This window comes from Pempheris klunzingeri, chromosome 5, assembly GCF_042242105.1.
Source record: "Pempheris klunzingeri isolate RE-2024b chromosome 5, fPemKlu1.hap1, whole genome shotgun sequence".
In the NCBI taxonomy this organism is placed as follows: domain Eukaryota; kingdom Metazoa; phylum Chordata; class Actinopteri; order Acropomatiformes; family Pempheridae; genus Pempheris; species Pempheris klunzingeri.
Genome location: NC_092016.1, coordinates 13430738 through 13447720, shown reverse-complemented (window position 1 = coordinate 13447720; position 16983 = coordinate 13430738). Strand labels below are relative to the sequence as shown.

Genomic DNA, 16983 nt, shown 5'->3' with positions numbered 1-16983 from the left:
AAATGCAATAAAGTTTCCTCCAGGGTGTCCTTCATGCAAGAAATTTGTGGTATTGAATTGTTATACTTAATATATATTATTATCATTATTATTAGATATTTAATTGTAATACTGAGTAACATAATAAAGCACTTTTAGTCTTAACCAGGGTTTGGAAATGCTCGACCATAAATGCATCATGGTTTTGTGTGTGCTTGTGCCCCAGAATTCAGCTGGTGACCTTATTTTTCGCTCTGACCCTCAGACAGTCTGAGGGTCACACATTTAACTTAGTGGAGTGAAAGAGGTATTATTAGCAAAATGTATTTTATATATCAAAAGTAAAAGTACGGCCCCTTTTCCCACTGCAAAAAGTGATGAAAGTTTAGTGATTTTAATCATTGATCAATCTAGCAATTCAGATTAATTTAACCACTGATGGACAACAATGTTTGGCTATAGATTAAAGCCTTACAGTCAGTGACCTTTAACCTTCTGCTCAACCATATGGTAGAGCACATTTTGACTCACTATATCTTATTGAAAACATGTTTTACTTACGACATCTCAACCGTTTGATAGAGGCCAATATTTCAAAAAATGTGGGGTCTGTTCATAAAAAAACATTGATTTTTGTAATTAGTGCCCCAAGGAAATAAAATGTATAAAGAATCCATTTTTTCATTGCTTTTTTCTTGGTGAGGAGGTTAAAGGGTTAAGTGTTTATTTACAACATGTTTTCATTGTTATGTTGTTCTAGTTCTGCTCCTGCAGTGCTGATGTCAGGATGTCAAATATGATTCTAACAGCCAAACACTTGATACATAATGTCTGTACATCTAGTTATTGTTGTCATTTTCCTCTGGTAAAACATAAAGCCATGAAAAACATTGTGGTGGTGCATCAGTATAACGACTGGATAATTTTCTCTGTCCCATTCATTTTGCTGAAAATGAACAGATTCATAACGACTACTAAAGCCTTAATAACAGTCTTGTGACATTTTAGTCAATGTTATCGCAATCCTCTTTTTATTATATCATCCACTGTGAACAAGTGGAAGTTTTTTGGAGCCAGACATAGTGCTTCAGTATGCGAGTAAAAATTTAGAGCAAATATGAATGCCATTTTCCTGGAAACCCGTTTAGTTAAAAAATCCCAACATGCCGTGAATGTTTGCACATTTTAGTCATTGCCTACTGAAAATGTATAATTTGTTTTATCAGTGAACCTGTCGAGAGCAAACATTTCATTACCTTCATGGATTGAAAACATCATCATCAGTTTTTAATAAGAAATAAAAACAATATACACAAATAAATTCTACACATGGTGGAAAAGGTGTGTCCTCGAGCAGTCTTACGCCATAAAAATTGTGTATTTAATCTGTGATGTGCTGTCAGTTTTACAGTCTGCAGGCTAAAACTGCTCTTCCATGACTGTTGTGGCACCTCTTAAAAAGTGAAAATAATAAATCTCCCAACGTAACTCAAAGCAAATGAAGTTATAGTTTGTGTCTCTTGAGATCTTATTGGTAGATTGCATTCATGGAAACTGCGTTATGGGGCACGACGGTGAAGTCATTAAGAAGCTTACAGACGTTCTGGCAGATTAGGTTTTTCTCTTCTAATCCTGCAGATTACCACTGCACAAGCCTGCTGGCTGGGTGTGTTTCGTTGCGCTGCACAGTTTCTTTACATTGATCATTTTTTGCTGCTGCCATATCACTCGGCTGCTGCACGTAGACTTAGACGGACACAGACGGGACAGAGGAGGTCAAAGTGCAACACAAGTGTAGAAACTACACAGCTGCAGGCGGGACAAAGCTTTTCAAAAATTTACGTAATGTAACACAACGTGGATTTTTTTTTTAACTATTACGTCATGGAGATACTGTTTTTGTTTTGACAGAGTGTTATTGGCAGAAGTTGGCTCACAGCAGAACAACTAACCTGCACCTAACTGGAACACTGGCTGGATAAGGAGGATCATCTCTTTTGGAGACTAGTGCAGATGGTGTCCATCGCTGTCTGTAGTGAAATGGAGACAGAGGCATGTTGCGAAGAGCATCAAGACCCTGCAGTGGATGCTACAGAGCCTGAAGTAAGAGAGGCCATTTCTGAGCTTGCTGACAGAGACAGTCACACCGAGCTGCCCTGTGGGCCTTCAGAGGAAGACGAGGGGCTGAGTGGCAAAGAGCAGGCTCAAACAGAGAGCTGCGCGGGAGAGAATAAAAGCACTGAGATAAAAAGCCCCGTTGATCCTGGGGGAGAAAGCGGAGACACAGAATGCCAGGAGCAGAGAAAACTGAGAAAAACAAACAGCTGGAAGATGGTACGATTCCAGGACCCGTCAACAGAGGATGATGTGTTGGAGAGGGACAGCTCATCGGAGAGTCTCTTTCCAGAATATATGATGGTGGAGTGGACGTCATTGGCCTTTGAGGAGCTGTTCAATGCAGACAACTGGCAGGACATCACAGGTGAGGACACATCAGTGAACTGCGCATTATGTGTAGAGACACATTTAAGACTTGGTGTTGGTAGGCAAAAATTTCACAAATTTAATTTAGTTAAAAGTAAGCGAAACGTCACTGAGTTCAAGCTTTGTGTGTTTGTGGCTGTTTCGGAGCACACAAACTAGCAGATTAACTCCTGCATGACCTCCTCTTCTTTTCTCACGCAGAGGACCGGCTGTTGAGGAAGAAGGTGCTGGACTCCAGTGACCCAGACGCTCCCCAGCCGACCTGGGGCCAGGAGGTTGCAGTGAAGATGCAGTGTGTCCTGGAGGACCGCACTGTTGTGGAGAAGGACAGCAAGCTTGTCTTTGTCATTGGAGAGGGAGATGTGAACCAGGTAAAAAGCTTTTAACCTTTTTCTTGGACAGGGTAGTTTTCTCCAGCGCTGATATTACATGACACTTCATTAGTGACTAATAGAGCCTGTGAAAATGGGTACTTTGAGCTAAATGCTAACATCACAATAAGAGTCATCTTTACTGTATTTCATTTCTCTGTTTGAAATCTGGGCTCCTAAGGATTTCATCATACATTATCATACTGTGTATGATTGTGAATGTAACAATAAAACTTGATTTGATTTGATGTAGAATGCCAATATAAGCTAATTAGCACAAAACAGAAAATGCGGAAAGGCTGATGGGGATGTCATTAGTTTTGCAGGTTGTAAACCAAAGGATTGGAACATGAATGTGTGCACCAAGTTTCATCAAATTTAGAATTAATCATCAGATGTTTTAGCCAATTATGATGATGGAAATCACCCCTAAAACTTTTGACACCTGTAGGCGCTGGAGGAGTGTGTCATGTCCATGCAGAAGGGCGAGATCACATTACTGCTGGCAGACTCACAGTATGCTTATGGACTTCTAGGGAGGTAAGGATTTTGTACCTACCGTTGTTTAATGGTAAACTGTTCAACAAGACGTGGCCAGTTATAATTGTGTCATCTCACCAAGAGGCCCAAGCCTCTTGTACCTGTTGCTGTGGGGGCAGCCTGGTTATCCAGGGGTAGAGGGGTTAATGAACCATAAACAGGAGCAGATGGCTTCCTCCTAACACCATTCAGAGGCAGCCTACCAATGGTGTGTGTGTGTAACCTCCCAGCCTATGGGAGGACACTACTCATATTACTGCCCCTGGCTTAGGTTTATAACCTTTACACCATTAAAGAGCCAGGACAAACACAGAGAAGATTGGTGTGGCTGACGAAAACCCATTGTTTGTAGTTTTCATGTTTACTTTAGATAACCTGAGCACGTGAGAACGAGACATTGATGTCCCACAGTGATTTGATGTGAATGTGTATTGTCACCTATCAATAATAATAAATGTGGAACAAATTTCTTTGGAGTTGTGACTAAAGGAAAAACGTAATAGCAAATGTGTTAAATTTGTCTGCTGGTTGATGATGTTGTTGCAAACTATTTTCTGTAATTCACTTCTCAGCCATTTAAGCAAGCAGTAATGTACATGAAGCTATTTCATAAACATCAAAATTGTGACTTTAATTGTGAAAGCAATGATCTAACCCCATGCCAGTGCTATGTAAGCTCACACCCATTAGAGTAAATAGGTTAAATTAAACATCATTACATAGTTTCAAACACTCAGCCAATGTGTGCTCTATGAGTGGACAGCAGTTCTCCAGTCAGTTACTGTCAACTGAAGCACAAAAGGTTGGTAATATAGAAGCTTGATAAAATCCTGAAATACTTAGTTTACCTGCATTTTTGAGGATACGTGCTGTGCCACACGCAGGACATAATGTACCATTAACAGAGTAGCTCTACAGAGGAGTAATGCATAAAAAGTAACATCCACCCATCCACCGAGAATTATCATGTAGCAGTGAAAGCCTTAAAAAGGTGCAGGACACAGAGCTAAATTTATGGTTCAAATCCATTTTTACAGGGTGAAAGTAGAACATGTCTGAACATTGCTGACAACATAATGTTCAAATGTGAAAACTGAACATTGTGTGTTTTTTTTTTTCAATGCGTTTACTACTCTGTGTGCTATGTGAGGTCCTGTTTTTGTACGGAGCTCTGTGAAGGAGATGTTCAGGCCGTGTGACGTGAGAGTGAGGAGTTTCTGAGGTGTTGTCTAGGGTCTCGTCCTCTGTGTGGAGAAGGAGGCAGAGAAAAAGGGGGAGGCAGCGGGAGGTTAGTTAATGATTGTTTTGATGCAGCTGATTAGGGCTGTGTGCTGTGGAGTCAAATTTAGCCGTAACATAAGGTAGGCCAAGACAAGCAGAGCCTCATGCCAGCTCTTTAAACATCATTCAGTTACTGAGGTTGCTCGTGGCTCAGAGTGTGATTTACTCCACTCCTTGGAGTTAAATACATTTGTTAATTATTTGGTATGATGAGTGGGAGAATCAAGAACATACAATGAACCAGCATTTTACAAACTCAACTCAAATTCCAAGGTGAAAAGATGAAACAGCTCATCCAATAATGGAAACCTCCTCAGTCTCTAAAAGATATCTGTGGATGGGCCCTCAAAGGAACTGTTAGACATTTTGGGAAATGTGATTATTAATACACATAATACTAAGTTTATGTCAGTACGGTAAATATGAAGCTAGCTTAGATTAGCATAAAGATTAAAACAGGCAAACAGTTTCAAGTACATCTAAAACTCATTCGCTAACATAATGCGTGCTGTTGGTTAGATCAATACAAAAACTGAAAATTTGCCAATTTATGATATGTTATTGTAAAACAGGCCATTTCTTAGCTCTTAGGCCCACAACTAGCTGAAGAAGTTACTGGTCATGGAGCAGAAATAGTCAGACACATATCCCCCAATAAAACAGCGAATTATCATTTTTAACTGGGGCAGTAAGTGTGCGTTAGAACTGCAGATTTTGTCACCTTTAGACAGAGCTAGGCTAGCTGTATCCAATCAGCTGCTCTTGGAAAGAAAGATAATAAGCGTTTACCTCAAAATGTGAAACTTTTCCTTCAGGCAAGATGCAGAACTTTAACCTCATCATTTATGGCATGTTGCTCTGGAGAAAAGCCAGCCCATTATGGTCTTTTAAATAAGATTTGAGGAAATAAGCTGGCAAAAATAAGAATCAAATGTAGTGACAGACATCATGTTGCAGAGTAGATTTGACAGGCATAGCATGTCTGTGCTGTAAAATGACAGAGAGACAGTGTGGGAAAATCTCATTAGCCCCTCTCTGTTTTCTAGCAGATACATTGATTGAACTCTGTCAGTCGCCTGTTGCAAACAGTGCAGCTAAGAGCACTTCACGGTTATTTATTAGAACAGTGTACAAAGCTGGTCACACAGTGTGATTCAACGCGGCACAGCGAGGTGGTCTGTGGCTCTGTGGGTCGGCAATGGGCTAGCTGTAGCGTCTAATGCGATCAGAGCTGCAACTCCTGAAAAAGGTGAACGTGAGGATAATGAAACCCCTGGAAAGGTCTGGAGCATTTACCTGACTGATTACAAAAGAGAAGCTAGTCAGGACTAAATCGACTGTAAGAAACCGTGAGACGTTTTTCCTGTGAGACATTAAAACCTTGAGCCTTTGAAAGTTGAGATGTGGCTAAGGACATGCTCGCCTTTTCAAGGAACGGCAGCATGCATCAAAACTATTCCCCACTGACACTTACTACTTAGCCAGAGACACTGACTGCATCCCCCCAGTCAGCAGGTTATTATCAGAGAGCAGTGGTAGCTAACATCTGTTGAGATCTGGACAGGCACAACTCCAGCACTCATAAACCCTCCAGGGGCAAGAGGGAGTGCCTCATCAGCACTGCACCAACCCCAAAGTCAACAACATTAAGTGTCACTGGCAGTTGCTTTATTTTCATTTGAATAAAACTTGCCATGACTTGCCAAACAAGAAACCATAGTTAAACGAGCATGCGATACTTCCACCGTGCAGTATACAGTGTTTGTAGCCATATATGAAAGTCTACACAACACATTTTAGGACTTTTTCAGAGTGAAATGGTGCGTTGTGAGGTTATGTTGGCCGACTTTCAACAAACAGAAGCTTAAACCCCAGTGCTGGCAGCAGAGGTGTTGTCGCACTTTAACTCCTGACATGAATGAGAGCTACCTCAGTACATTTTAAAATGGAGTTAATTAGACCACAGAGATGTGTCGTAGTTAAATTAATAGTTTAATTCAAGTCCAGGTGGACAATGTCAGCCAGTTAATCATTCTGTTGCATTAATGTGTCACAAGGGAACTGTGTGCCAGTTGTGATTTGTACTGTAGTTCAAGTTTATTTACATAGTGATTTATAAAATACACAGGCTCCCTTCAAAATGCTTTATATAGAAAGAAAGTGTATCGATACACTTTGTTTTAGCATTTTTGTCTAATTTGTGTGTAGACAATAAAGAGACAAAACATGTGGAGAAAGAGAGGTATGGCATGCAGGGTCCCCAGCTGTGGATGTTTTATTTATTCAGTATATGCCCTAGCCAATAGATAACCGGTATCCTCGATTGATGCTGAACTTAGTACATTACAGTACGCTAGTACACTAATGCATGAACAACTTTTTTCCAGTTCAGATATGGGAAGGACATGCCTAAATTAGGCTGAAATATCACAGTATAGCATGTGATCCAGGTTCTCAACTGCAACATCACTGGAAAACTGAATAATAAAACACAAGGTAGACTAAAGTTGTGTCAGAAATGTCGTTATTGTGTCAGTGGTTAGCTGTGTAGTAGTGGAGGCATTTACAGAAAGAACTGTAAAGGGCCCTGAACTGAGCCCTGGTGTATCCCACATGGAATACTATAGATATATAATATATATATATACTAATTATATATATTATATTATATATACATTACAGTGACTGTGTGAGTCAACAGATTACCTGCAGACACTTTTAAGCACAACATGCAAGTGTAGTAGATCATCACGTACTAAACAAATACCCTGTAATGGAACAGTAGAGACACTGTGAAGACACACCAGATGGTTATCAATGTTTCTGAGGGGAGAAAAACAAACAAGTCCTGCCGTGGGAGGAGAGAGAGGAATCTCCCTCTCGTTGACCCTGGGGGAGGTGGCTCTGATGGCTGTTGGAGCCTTGATCACACCAGGCTCACTCATCTGGCAGTACAGTGGCAGGGAAGAGCGAGCTGAGTAAAGCTTTTGTTTGTGGGGAAGTATGGCGGCACTAACCTTGATGATTGATGGTTACTGCATAATATTCAGCATCTGTTACAAGCTGGGAAGTTTACTTTGATCTAGCTGGGTTTGTGTTTTCTTGTTCTGTCAGACTGCCATGCCATCACAGTGTTTGAGGAAATGGTAAATGGTCGGTATTTGTATAGCGCCTTTCTAGTCATTTCAACTACTCAAAGCAGTTTTACATTACATCCTCATTCACCCTTTCACACATCATTCAGACAGGAGGAATCTAAGTTGCAGGAGACTATTCTTTCACATACATTTACACACTGAAGCTATGCTTCAGGAGCAAGTTGGGGTTCAGTATCTGATATTTAGAACCAAGTAGGCGTAAATGCACCTGATTGATTGACGACAAACTAACAGATGAATCAATTACAGCGTATCAGACTTTGACAAGAATAATTTGTTTCCATTGTTGTTCACCAAATGTTTAGCAAGAGAGAGACTAAAAAAACTACACAACTGAATTATGTGGACAAACAATTTTGTTTATCATCTTAGTTTAGTGTGTTAGCATGCTAGCATGCACTGCTTACGACTAAACACAAATTACAGCTGATGTTAATGTCATGAGTTATTCAGGTATTTAGTCATAAACCAAATGAAAAATACAGGAGAAGTCAGAAGATCACCAAGGTCAGAAGACTTTATCCTCACTAGCGCTATGAATGTCTGTACTAAATTTAATAGACATATATCCAATAGTTGTCAACACATTTCTGTCTTGCCCAAAGAGGTGGACTGACCACCAGAATTGACTCACATGATAAAACCCAGCACCCAGAGCTCTCAGCTCGTCATCCTGTTCATTAAACGTGACACCTGGCAGAGTTTTCCAGCTCTTATAACAATAAAATTATTACTGCTATTTAACTGTTAAGTCAGCTATTCAATCAAACAACAGTGCTAGAACCGGCAAATTGGGATGACAAGCAGGGAGCTCTGAGTGCAGGCAGCAAGAGGTGATTATTTATTTGCTTATACTACCGACATTGTAGTGATGCAAAACCAGTTGAAAATCGAAAAAGAATCCCTTAAAGGAACAACACAGTTCCTATAAAGAAGCAGGTTTTTATTACACCATGTTTATACATTCAGTAAACCCTCAGCAACTATCATAGCATAGAAGTGCTAGTTAATGAAAGATGTGCTGTACTCTGCTAATGTTAGTTCCACAGTTTTTTGTGCCCACAGGTTTTCAAGCTAACTTCTCCGGGTAACAAGTATCACATTCCACATTCCACAGACACAACGTTAACCTTGAAATCTACAAAACCAGCTTTAAAATGAAGAAAACTCACCAACGTGCAGTCGCATAGTAGTCGGACCCTGGTGGGAGCTGGTCGGTGCCACGCTATGATTGGCTACTTTTTGTTTGCGAGGCAGGACATAGAGAAGGGTCATTTGTTGGGCTATATAAAATCAACATGCCGGCACACTATCTTGTTTTTATGAAACCATTAGATCAGACAATGTTTTCATCAAGACTGGAATGTCAGGTCAGGTCAAAATTATGTGGACCAGGTCACAGTTTTGACCTGTGAAATAGCCAACCTGCAACGAAACTAATTGTTCGATAAAATGTTTAATTCAAGCCGGTGTGCAAGCATTATGTTTGATATACAATATCAAATATTTACCCAGAACTAATAGATAACATGCATTGAAAAGTTAAATGTCTTCTTGGAAATGTGCTCAAGAGGAATCTTTGTTGACACTCTTGAGGAAGTTGGCATGTGTGGAAGTTTTTCCCCCTTGGCCTTTGAGACACACCCACATCCAGTGGGGAATGCAGCTGAAAAAGGCAACAGTGACATTTCTCAGAGCAGAAAGGCAACATGAAAAAAGTGTCAAGTCAGAAATGTGATTGATGGGTTCTGATGAGTGAGGATACTTGTGGGTGTAGCCACCTTTGACAGACATGAGGAATGTCAGTGACTTAAGACCGAGCAGTTCAACACACAGAGACCAAGTGTGTTCTTGAATGTGTTTGACAGAATAAAACTGCTTAGCATGTGAACGCTAATGCTAATTAAAATGGGTTAGGTGTTTTTGTGATCATTGTGTGTGTTTGTGTTGTTCCTCTTCTTGCATTCTTATCACCCATGTAACCTGATGCAACACGAGGCAAAGAACTGGCACTTCTGCTTTTCAGTGTATCACGACTCACTCACCACTTTTGAGTTGAGTGCCGAGTTTTGAGTTGTACTGATGTCTGTCATTTTTATGCACACAAACCCTCCTCTCTTTCCCCAGACATGTAAGCATGTTGTCCACTCAAAAAATCTGTGAGGTTGAGCTCTGCTCTGTGGTGAAGGTAGTGTGACTCATTCTGCAGAACCACCTGGGTCAAATGAATAATGTGACCTTTGAGACGCTCCTCTGCTGGAAAACACAATGATGAATCCAAACAACTCTTCTCCATATTGGTGTTTCTTCTCTGCTGTATGGAGAAACTGACACCAGTATGAAGAACACGTTTCTTTGTTGCACTGTTTGTCATCACTGAAGTATTGCAGCAACAGCTGAACTCTTGGCTGCACTGTCACATGATCCAAACAAGTTTGACTGTAGTTTTTGGGCTCTGTGTGCGTCTCTTTCCCAGCACACACACTCACAAGCAGGCTGACAAGAAACCACACCCAGACCTCACGCTCCAGGAGCAGGCCAGCAAGCACCGACAGCTGTATCACGCTCCAGATAAGATCAGGCTTACCCCTCAGTCAGCATGCGGCCCTCTGTTTGCCACAACCACTGCCACATTAGTTTGAAACTTCATGTGTTGAACTGAAGCTTAAAAGAAATGTATGCATTAAACCAGAGCAGAATAGTCTCTTTGTTTTGCCCCTGGAAACTAGATGGTAGGTTGTTTCAGCAGTATTTTGCCACTCAGACCAGCATTTGAACTGTGCATGTCCCTCATCTAATCTCCCTGGATGTTTACCTTTTTCCCTACTGCTAGCAGGCTTATCTCTCTCATCGACACAGCCTAGGTTATAATATAGCACTGCCCTCAGTTATATCTACTTCTGCTTTCTGTGGCCATGGGATGTTTAGTGGGACGGTAAATCTCCTCAACTGAAATGTGCTTTTATTGAATTTCAGATGGATAGCATATTTTTAGAGCTGATATCACTTGGGGAAAGTAAAGTTTGCTTTGCATTTTTTGACCACCACATTGATTAGAGCTTTGTTAGTGTTTGGATTTATTGTGTTTAGCTTTAGTTGTACATTGTTTTGTTTAAACTTATTTATTTATTTTTACTCCCATTTTCTTCCACTTTGGAATGTTAAATTCCATTTTGCGCCGCAGTGCTTGTCCCTGCTGACTCTATTGCTCTGAAGTGTTGACAGGGTGGGATGATGGATGATTACAATACTGTCCTATTGCTGTAGTTTTATTTATTTATCAATTTATTTTGTCATTAAGCCTGTCTTTATATTTTGTCCGGGTATTACAGTTATTGAAGTGTGTAAAACTTACACACGCTTCGCTTCAGGAAAATCCTGAAGGAGAATGTCCGGCCATCAGTTCGTGACCTTAAGCACAAGCGCACTTGGGTTATGCAGCAGGACAATGATCTGAAGCACACCAGCAAGTCCACCTCCGAATAGCTCCAAAAAAACAAAATGAAGGTTTTGGAGTGACCTAGTCCAAGTCCGGACTTAAATCAGATTGAGATGCTGTGGTATGACCTTAAACAGACCGTTCATGCTCGAAAACCCTCCAATGTGGCTGAATTAAGACAATTCTGCAAAGAAGAGTGGGCCAAAATTCCCCCACAGCGATGTGAAAGACTCATTGCCAGTTATTGCAAACGCTTGATTGCAGTTGTTGCCGCCAAGGGTGGCACAATCAGTTATTAGGTTTAGGGGGCAATTACTTTTTCACATAGGGCCAGGTTGGTTTGGATAGCTTTTTTTCCTTAATGAATGAAATCATCATTCAAAAACTGCTTTTTGTGTTTACTCAGGTTATCTATGTCTGATATTAAATATTATAATAATATTTGTTTGATGATCTGAAACATGTAAGTGTGACAATAAAGCAAAAACAGAAGAAATCTGTAAGGGGGCAAATACTTTTTCACAGCACTGTATGTGTAAATGTTTCAATACCACAATGTAAAAATACTCCAGTCTTACAGTCAAGATTTTAGAAGCAAACACAGAAATGTTATCAGCAAAATGCACTTAAACTATCAAAAGAAAAAGTACCCATTAGAGTTATATTATATTGTCATATCATGGCTTAATATTCCACCAATGGCTAAAATCTCAGCTGTGCTAAATGGAGACCCCTCAACCACATATTTGTCCTTACTTTTTCTTCCCTTTCAGATGTTTTTTTAGCTCATTCTTTTTCTTATCAGACTTCCTTAATCCTCATCATTTCAGCTTCTGTTAAAATATTTGTTGGTGCCCAAAAATGTGATGAGAGATCTTACAAACTATTAAAAAAGACAACAACTACAAAAACAGATGAGTTGCTATCTTGTTAGGCTCCACATCAGAAAGGTTGATAGCTGTCCCTGCTGTCCTACCCTCACCTCTGATACAGTATGTAACTCTCACACAGTGGTGTCAAAACATGCTGTCTGAGCTGGAACACTGGCAACACTGTCATGCTTCTCTGACTTCTCCTCTCGTCCACTGTGCCACCAACTGTGCAGTGTTGTATAACCACAATGTTGCGACAGAGTCTGTTTTGCAGAGTGTGGAACACACGGGAGAAACACACGTGAGACGGCACTTTAGCGCCACACAGCACCTTGTTACCCGTGCTAGGCACTCTTTTTAAATCATCCATGCCTGCTGTGCACAATATACACAGCCAGAGAGGGAGATTAGTGGAGCATGACAAAAAATAGATGGCTGAACTGGAGAAGTGGTTTTAAAAGTAACATAATGTGCTCTTGGCAACAGGCAAGCATGTACTGTCCTGTGTGATATTGGCTGGCTGTGCCTCACTTGTATGATGTATGATGTCTAAATTGAAATATGAAGCCACACCATGAACACAAAATTGATTATTTTGCTTTTTGTGTCGCTGCACAGCATCTGAAACCCCCCCACTCCCTGACACCTCACAGAAGTCACATTTTGGGGGCGGGGGGTACAGATGAAAACTTTTGTATCTTTCTGAAACCGACAAACTGATAATTGATAAATACTGAAGTATGCCGTTATCTCATATGACCAATTATTGCGTCTCGACCAGCACACATTCGAGTGGGGTTGCTCAGAACAGCTATGAACACTTGTCTGTGACACACTGCTGTGTTTCAAGCAAAGACCGGCCTTTACTCCCCAGTACTGTGTTCCCGTGGCTTTGTATTCATAGCTGCTTTCAATCTCACTCGTCGTTGCTCAAACACAGACGCTGATTCTGGGATTCTTTGACTTCCAGGACCACCCAGTCCCACTTTGTAATTTGTGGCTCAGAACAGTCACTTCTCATTATGATTTTACAATTCTAGATACACATTCAGAACAACAAAATACTGTACCATGTCTGTAAGGTGAGCCCAGACAGACTTTGTGGTGATAACAGACACGCAGTTGCTGGGCAACTCATGAACCCACTTTATACATTTTGGCCCTTTGTGACTCCAGTAGAATGAAAGCAGATGGGATAATGGAGGGGCAAGCTGTTACTTACTTACAATGACACACTGAGGACACACATACACACTCAATACAGTATGCAACAGGTCTGTATTGACAGGCTGACATGTCGCATGTGACATGTATGGTGGCAGAAGTAGAAACAGCATTGTATCTGAGCAAAAAAGCGTACACGTGTCTGTGGAGCTGTGTGGGGCTGCTGCTGTTTACGTATGTGAGGCAGCGGGTAGCAGAATGAAAAGTGGCTCTGGTGTGTGTGTGTGTGTGTGTGTGTGTGTGTTTTTGTGTGCGTGTGTTAGGTGGATGAAGAGGTACTGTCAGTGGGGACGTGGAGTGTGACTCATCTTGCAGAGACGTCATTGCTCCGTCATCAGTCGTCTGCAGCGGTCTATCACATGCGCACACACACACACACACACACACAGTCTCAAAATATGCCTCTCAAAGTTAATGACCAGCAGACTCTCACTAACATCCTTGCTGCAAAATCAAAATCTGATGTGCAGCGATTAAGCTTTAGGGATTAACTGAGTAGATCTCATTATAAATGAAACAGTCTCACTTGTTTTATGGCACTGATGGGATTAGTTGCACTCTGGTAATGTTTCATATTGTCTTTCCAGATGGTGAAGGACAATACAAGTGAGCTCATGTATAGCAAAACAACATAAAACAAATCAGTTTGTAATTATAATAAGAAAAACGGCCTGAAATTCATTATGAATGGGTTGCCTGTGCTTGCTTTTAAGCTCTCTGTGATGAGAGTGACCTATGCCGACGCCACTGGCTCTGGTCAAGTAAAGTCAAGCCCCCCCTTCTGAGAAATGTGGCTCTTTGACCCATGATTGATGCTCTCAGGTCTCATAGCTCTGCACAGCCATTGGAGAGAGACTAAAGGATCGTGCTAATAGCCCCGCTACATTTGCTTTACTCAGCCAGCAGATGCAGGCTGCTCCTCTGTGACAGCCTGACTAATAAGTCAGGAGTTCAGTGTGCTGCTATTGATTCGCAGGCTGCACAGGGAGAGCTGGTTGTTGCTGAAAAGAAGCAGGATCTTTATTGGGGAGATAACAGACACACACTCACTGAGCCAGTCGTATTTCTTGTGGACAGCGATATGACAGGAGGATGACAGTGAATGATAATGATGATGTTTTTGTTTGATGCACAAACACTGAACAACTTGAGAAAAGTCACCATGTATACATAATGTACAGTGTGTGCTTGTAAATTACTCTTCAGATATGTCCAAGAGTAAAGACATGAAGGTGCAGTTCTACAGGTGCACATGAGGAACAACTGCTGCCTTAAAGTTACATCTCATTTAATCATCAGTCAGGGAGAAGCGATAGCTGCTGTCTGTTTGTTGTGCGCTCAATTTGCAAAATGATATTCAAGAAAGGTGACATTTTCTCAGTGTGAGTTATCTGGTTTCAGCACATGCGTGTGTGACAGCTCGGACTTAGAAGGGAAATTAATTTCTGATCAATATCTCTTTATGACATTTATTCCTCTTCCAGAATGTCACACATAAAGCAATGAGCAGCTTGTGGTCACAAACGTAAATGTTCACAACCCTGTAACCACAGTGGGAGGCAAACAACAGTCCCTGTTGAATGATAATAAATGTTTCAAACATATTTTACACCCAAATCACACTTTCTAGAGAAAAAGAAATCTTTGATCTGAATGCAAATTAAATTCCTTGTCTAAACACAGTGTAAGATACCAACATTCAAGGATTCGTATGTCCACTGAAATAGGCAGACATTCATATGAAGTATAACGGTAATGGAAGAGGAGGACTTTCATCTTTCAAAGAGAGGGATTTTTGGCTCCTCGCTCAGAATTTGTCGTAACTAAGAAAGCTTTGAAGTTCAGAAGTGAAATCCAAAACTGGCAGGGATTCGGTTTATATAATCAGTAGACATAACGTCTGTGCAAAGAAAGAACTGAGCTGTCATTGGTGTTAACTATGGCTTCACATTTACTTTGCTGAGAATCCGCTGAAACTAAACCTTACTCCCTGAGGCTGCATGAGAAATTGCCACTTGACTACACCGTGCACAACTCGGAGACGTCTGCTTGTTCATATTGATTGATTATGGATTTAGACTCAATCCTGGGATAAGATATCTTCTACAGACAACAGCAACACTGATGTTCTGGATAATGACCTCTGGTGTTATATCTCTGTAAGGCAGATTGTTGTCATCCACCCCAACCCAGACCAAAACCTTTGAACTTTTTTGAGGAATTATTCATCTAGATGCTCCCACATGCCAGAGCCCAAACCTGTGAGAGATTTCAGATTATTGCATAAGGTGGAATCTGAAACTTGTCCCGCTCACCTGTGAGTCAGAGTATAGCTGCTGTTTTGTTTTGAAAGCTTTGAATTTCACAGCAGAGAGGTGGAGCTCACAGCTGACTCCAGTCTGATTAAATTGATAAATTAGCTTCACATGAGACTTGAACATTTAGATAAAAATGAGTTTAATGTGATGGATAAACATTTTTATTTTCCATCAAACTTTGTATGCCATTTATTAATGGAAGTGCACAGAGCTTTGAGGTTTATTATTTTCAGCTCCATCAAATGACATTTTTTCCCAATACAAATGAGTACATAATATAAAAAGTCTCACTTGTGCTGAGATTACAGAAAATGAACAGCTAACTATAAGAATATTTTAGCCACTTAGCCTACTTTAGCTCATTGTTTTGTACATGGGCTGTATGGTTGAGTCTCACAGCTCTCATTAAGACGGTTTCCACGTAGATTTCTGTTGCCGTATCAGGAGTATGAAAAAGCACAGGTATGAGGCGAACAAATGGTTGATGAAGAAAGTCGAACATTTGATAAGCTGCAGACGATGATATTTTTCTGAGGAGTTGGAAAACAAACATGTGTAACAATCTGCGCCTGCGTTTACAAACATTAGTGTAAGTCAGCTGCGTTTTGACAGTGTTTAGATGCAGCATGTAATCACTGTAGTTAGGCACATAAATCAGCATAAAGCCACGTTCAACTCGACTTTGACTCGGCTGAAAAACTGTGGCTGTAATATCTTTGTTTTGATCAAATCATTCAAAGTCACATTCAAATTGATATGTGTATGAACTTTTATTTTGAATTAAGAAATCTAGATAGAGTACCACATCACCTTACTGTTTATAGGAGCACATAGATCATGTAAAACACATCACTGTTTTCTGCCTAGCAAACATGGATGTGTGTTAAGTTTCAGAATATTTTTAGAATGTTTTAGTTTTAGAATATCAGCTTTACCAGTGTTTTATGAGAAAGGATTTATCAGGCCTCAGTGATGCCCATAATGCATGTTTTTGGAAAAGACTGAACGCAAACGTAACTGTTTACACTAAAACTCCCCAATGTACCTTTTATTAACATTTTTTCTCACCTTCATGACTCAAATTCTCAGATTCAGACAAGCCACTTATACTGGTATTTACCCTTCCTACTGCAGTTAACTACTGTATGCACTCTTCTCTCTACTTTAAGCCGGAATAACAAAGTTGTCTCCCTAAAGAGTCTCTGTGAAATGACCGGGCAGCTACACATCCCTGCTATTACACAGCCACTGTATGCCCTGCAGGTAGTTCAGGGCTGAGATTGGACTCATTTAACAGGCTAAGGAAATCTGCTGTAG

The 16983-nt window shown here is 40.6% G+C and overlaps 1 protein-coding gene across 1 annotated transcript in view; it reads left to right on the top strand.

The window, feature by feature from the left end:
• Positions 1 to 1967: 1967 nt before the first annotated feature.
• fkbp16 (FKBP prolyl isomerase 16) overlaps positions 1968 to 16983 on the top strand; it is a 28368-nt gene continuing 13352 nt past the window's right edge. Inside the window, exons 1-3 of the mRNA XM_070830899.1 lie at positions 1968 to 2461; positions 2665 to 2834; positions 3286 to 3374. Coding sequence (XP_070687000.1) covers positions 1993 to 2461; positions 2665 to 2834; positions 3286 to 3374 — 728 coding nt within the window. The 5' untranslated portion in view covers positions 1968 to 1992. The remainder of the gene's footprint in view (positions 2462 to 2664; positions 2835 to 3285; positions 3375 to 16983) is intronic.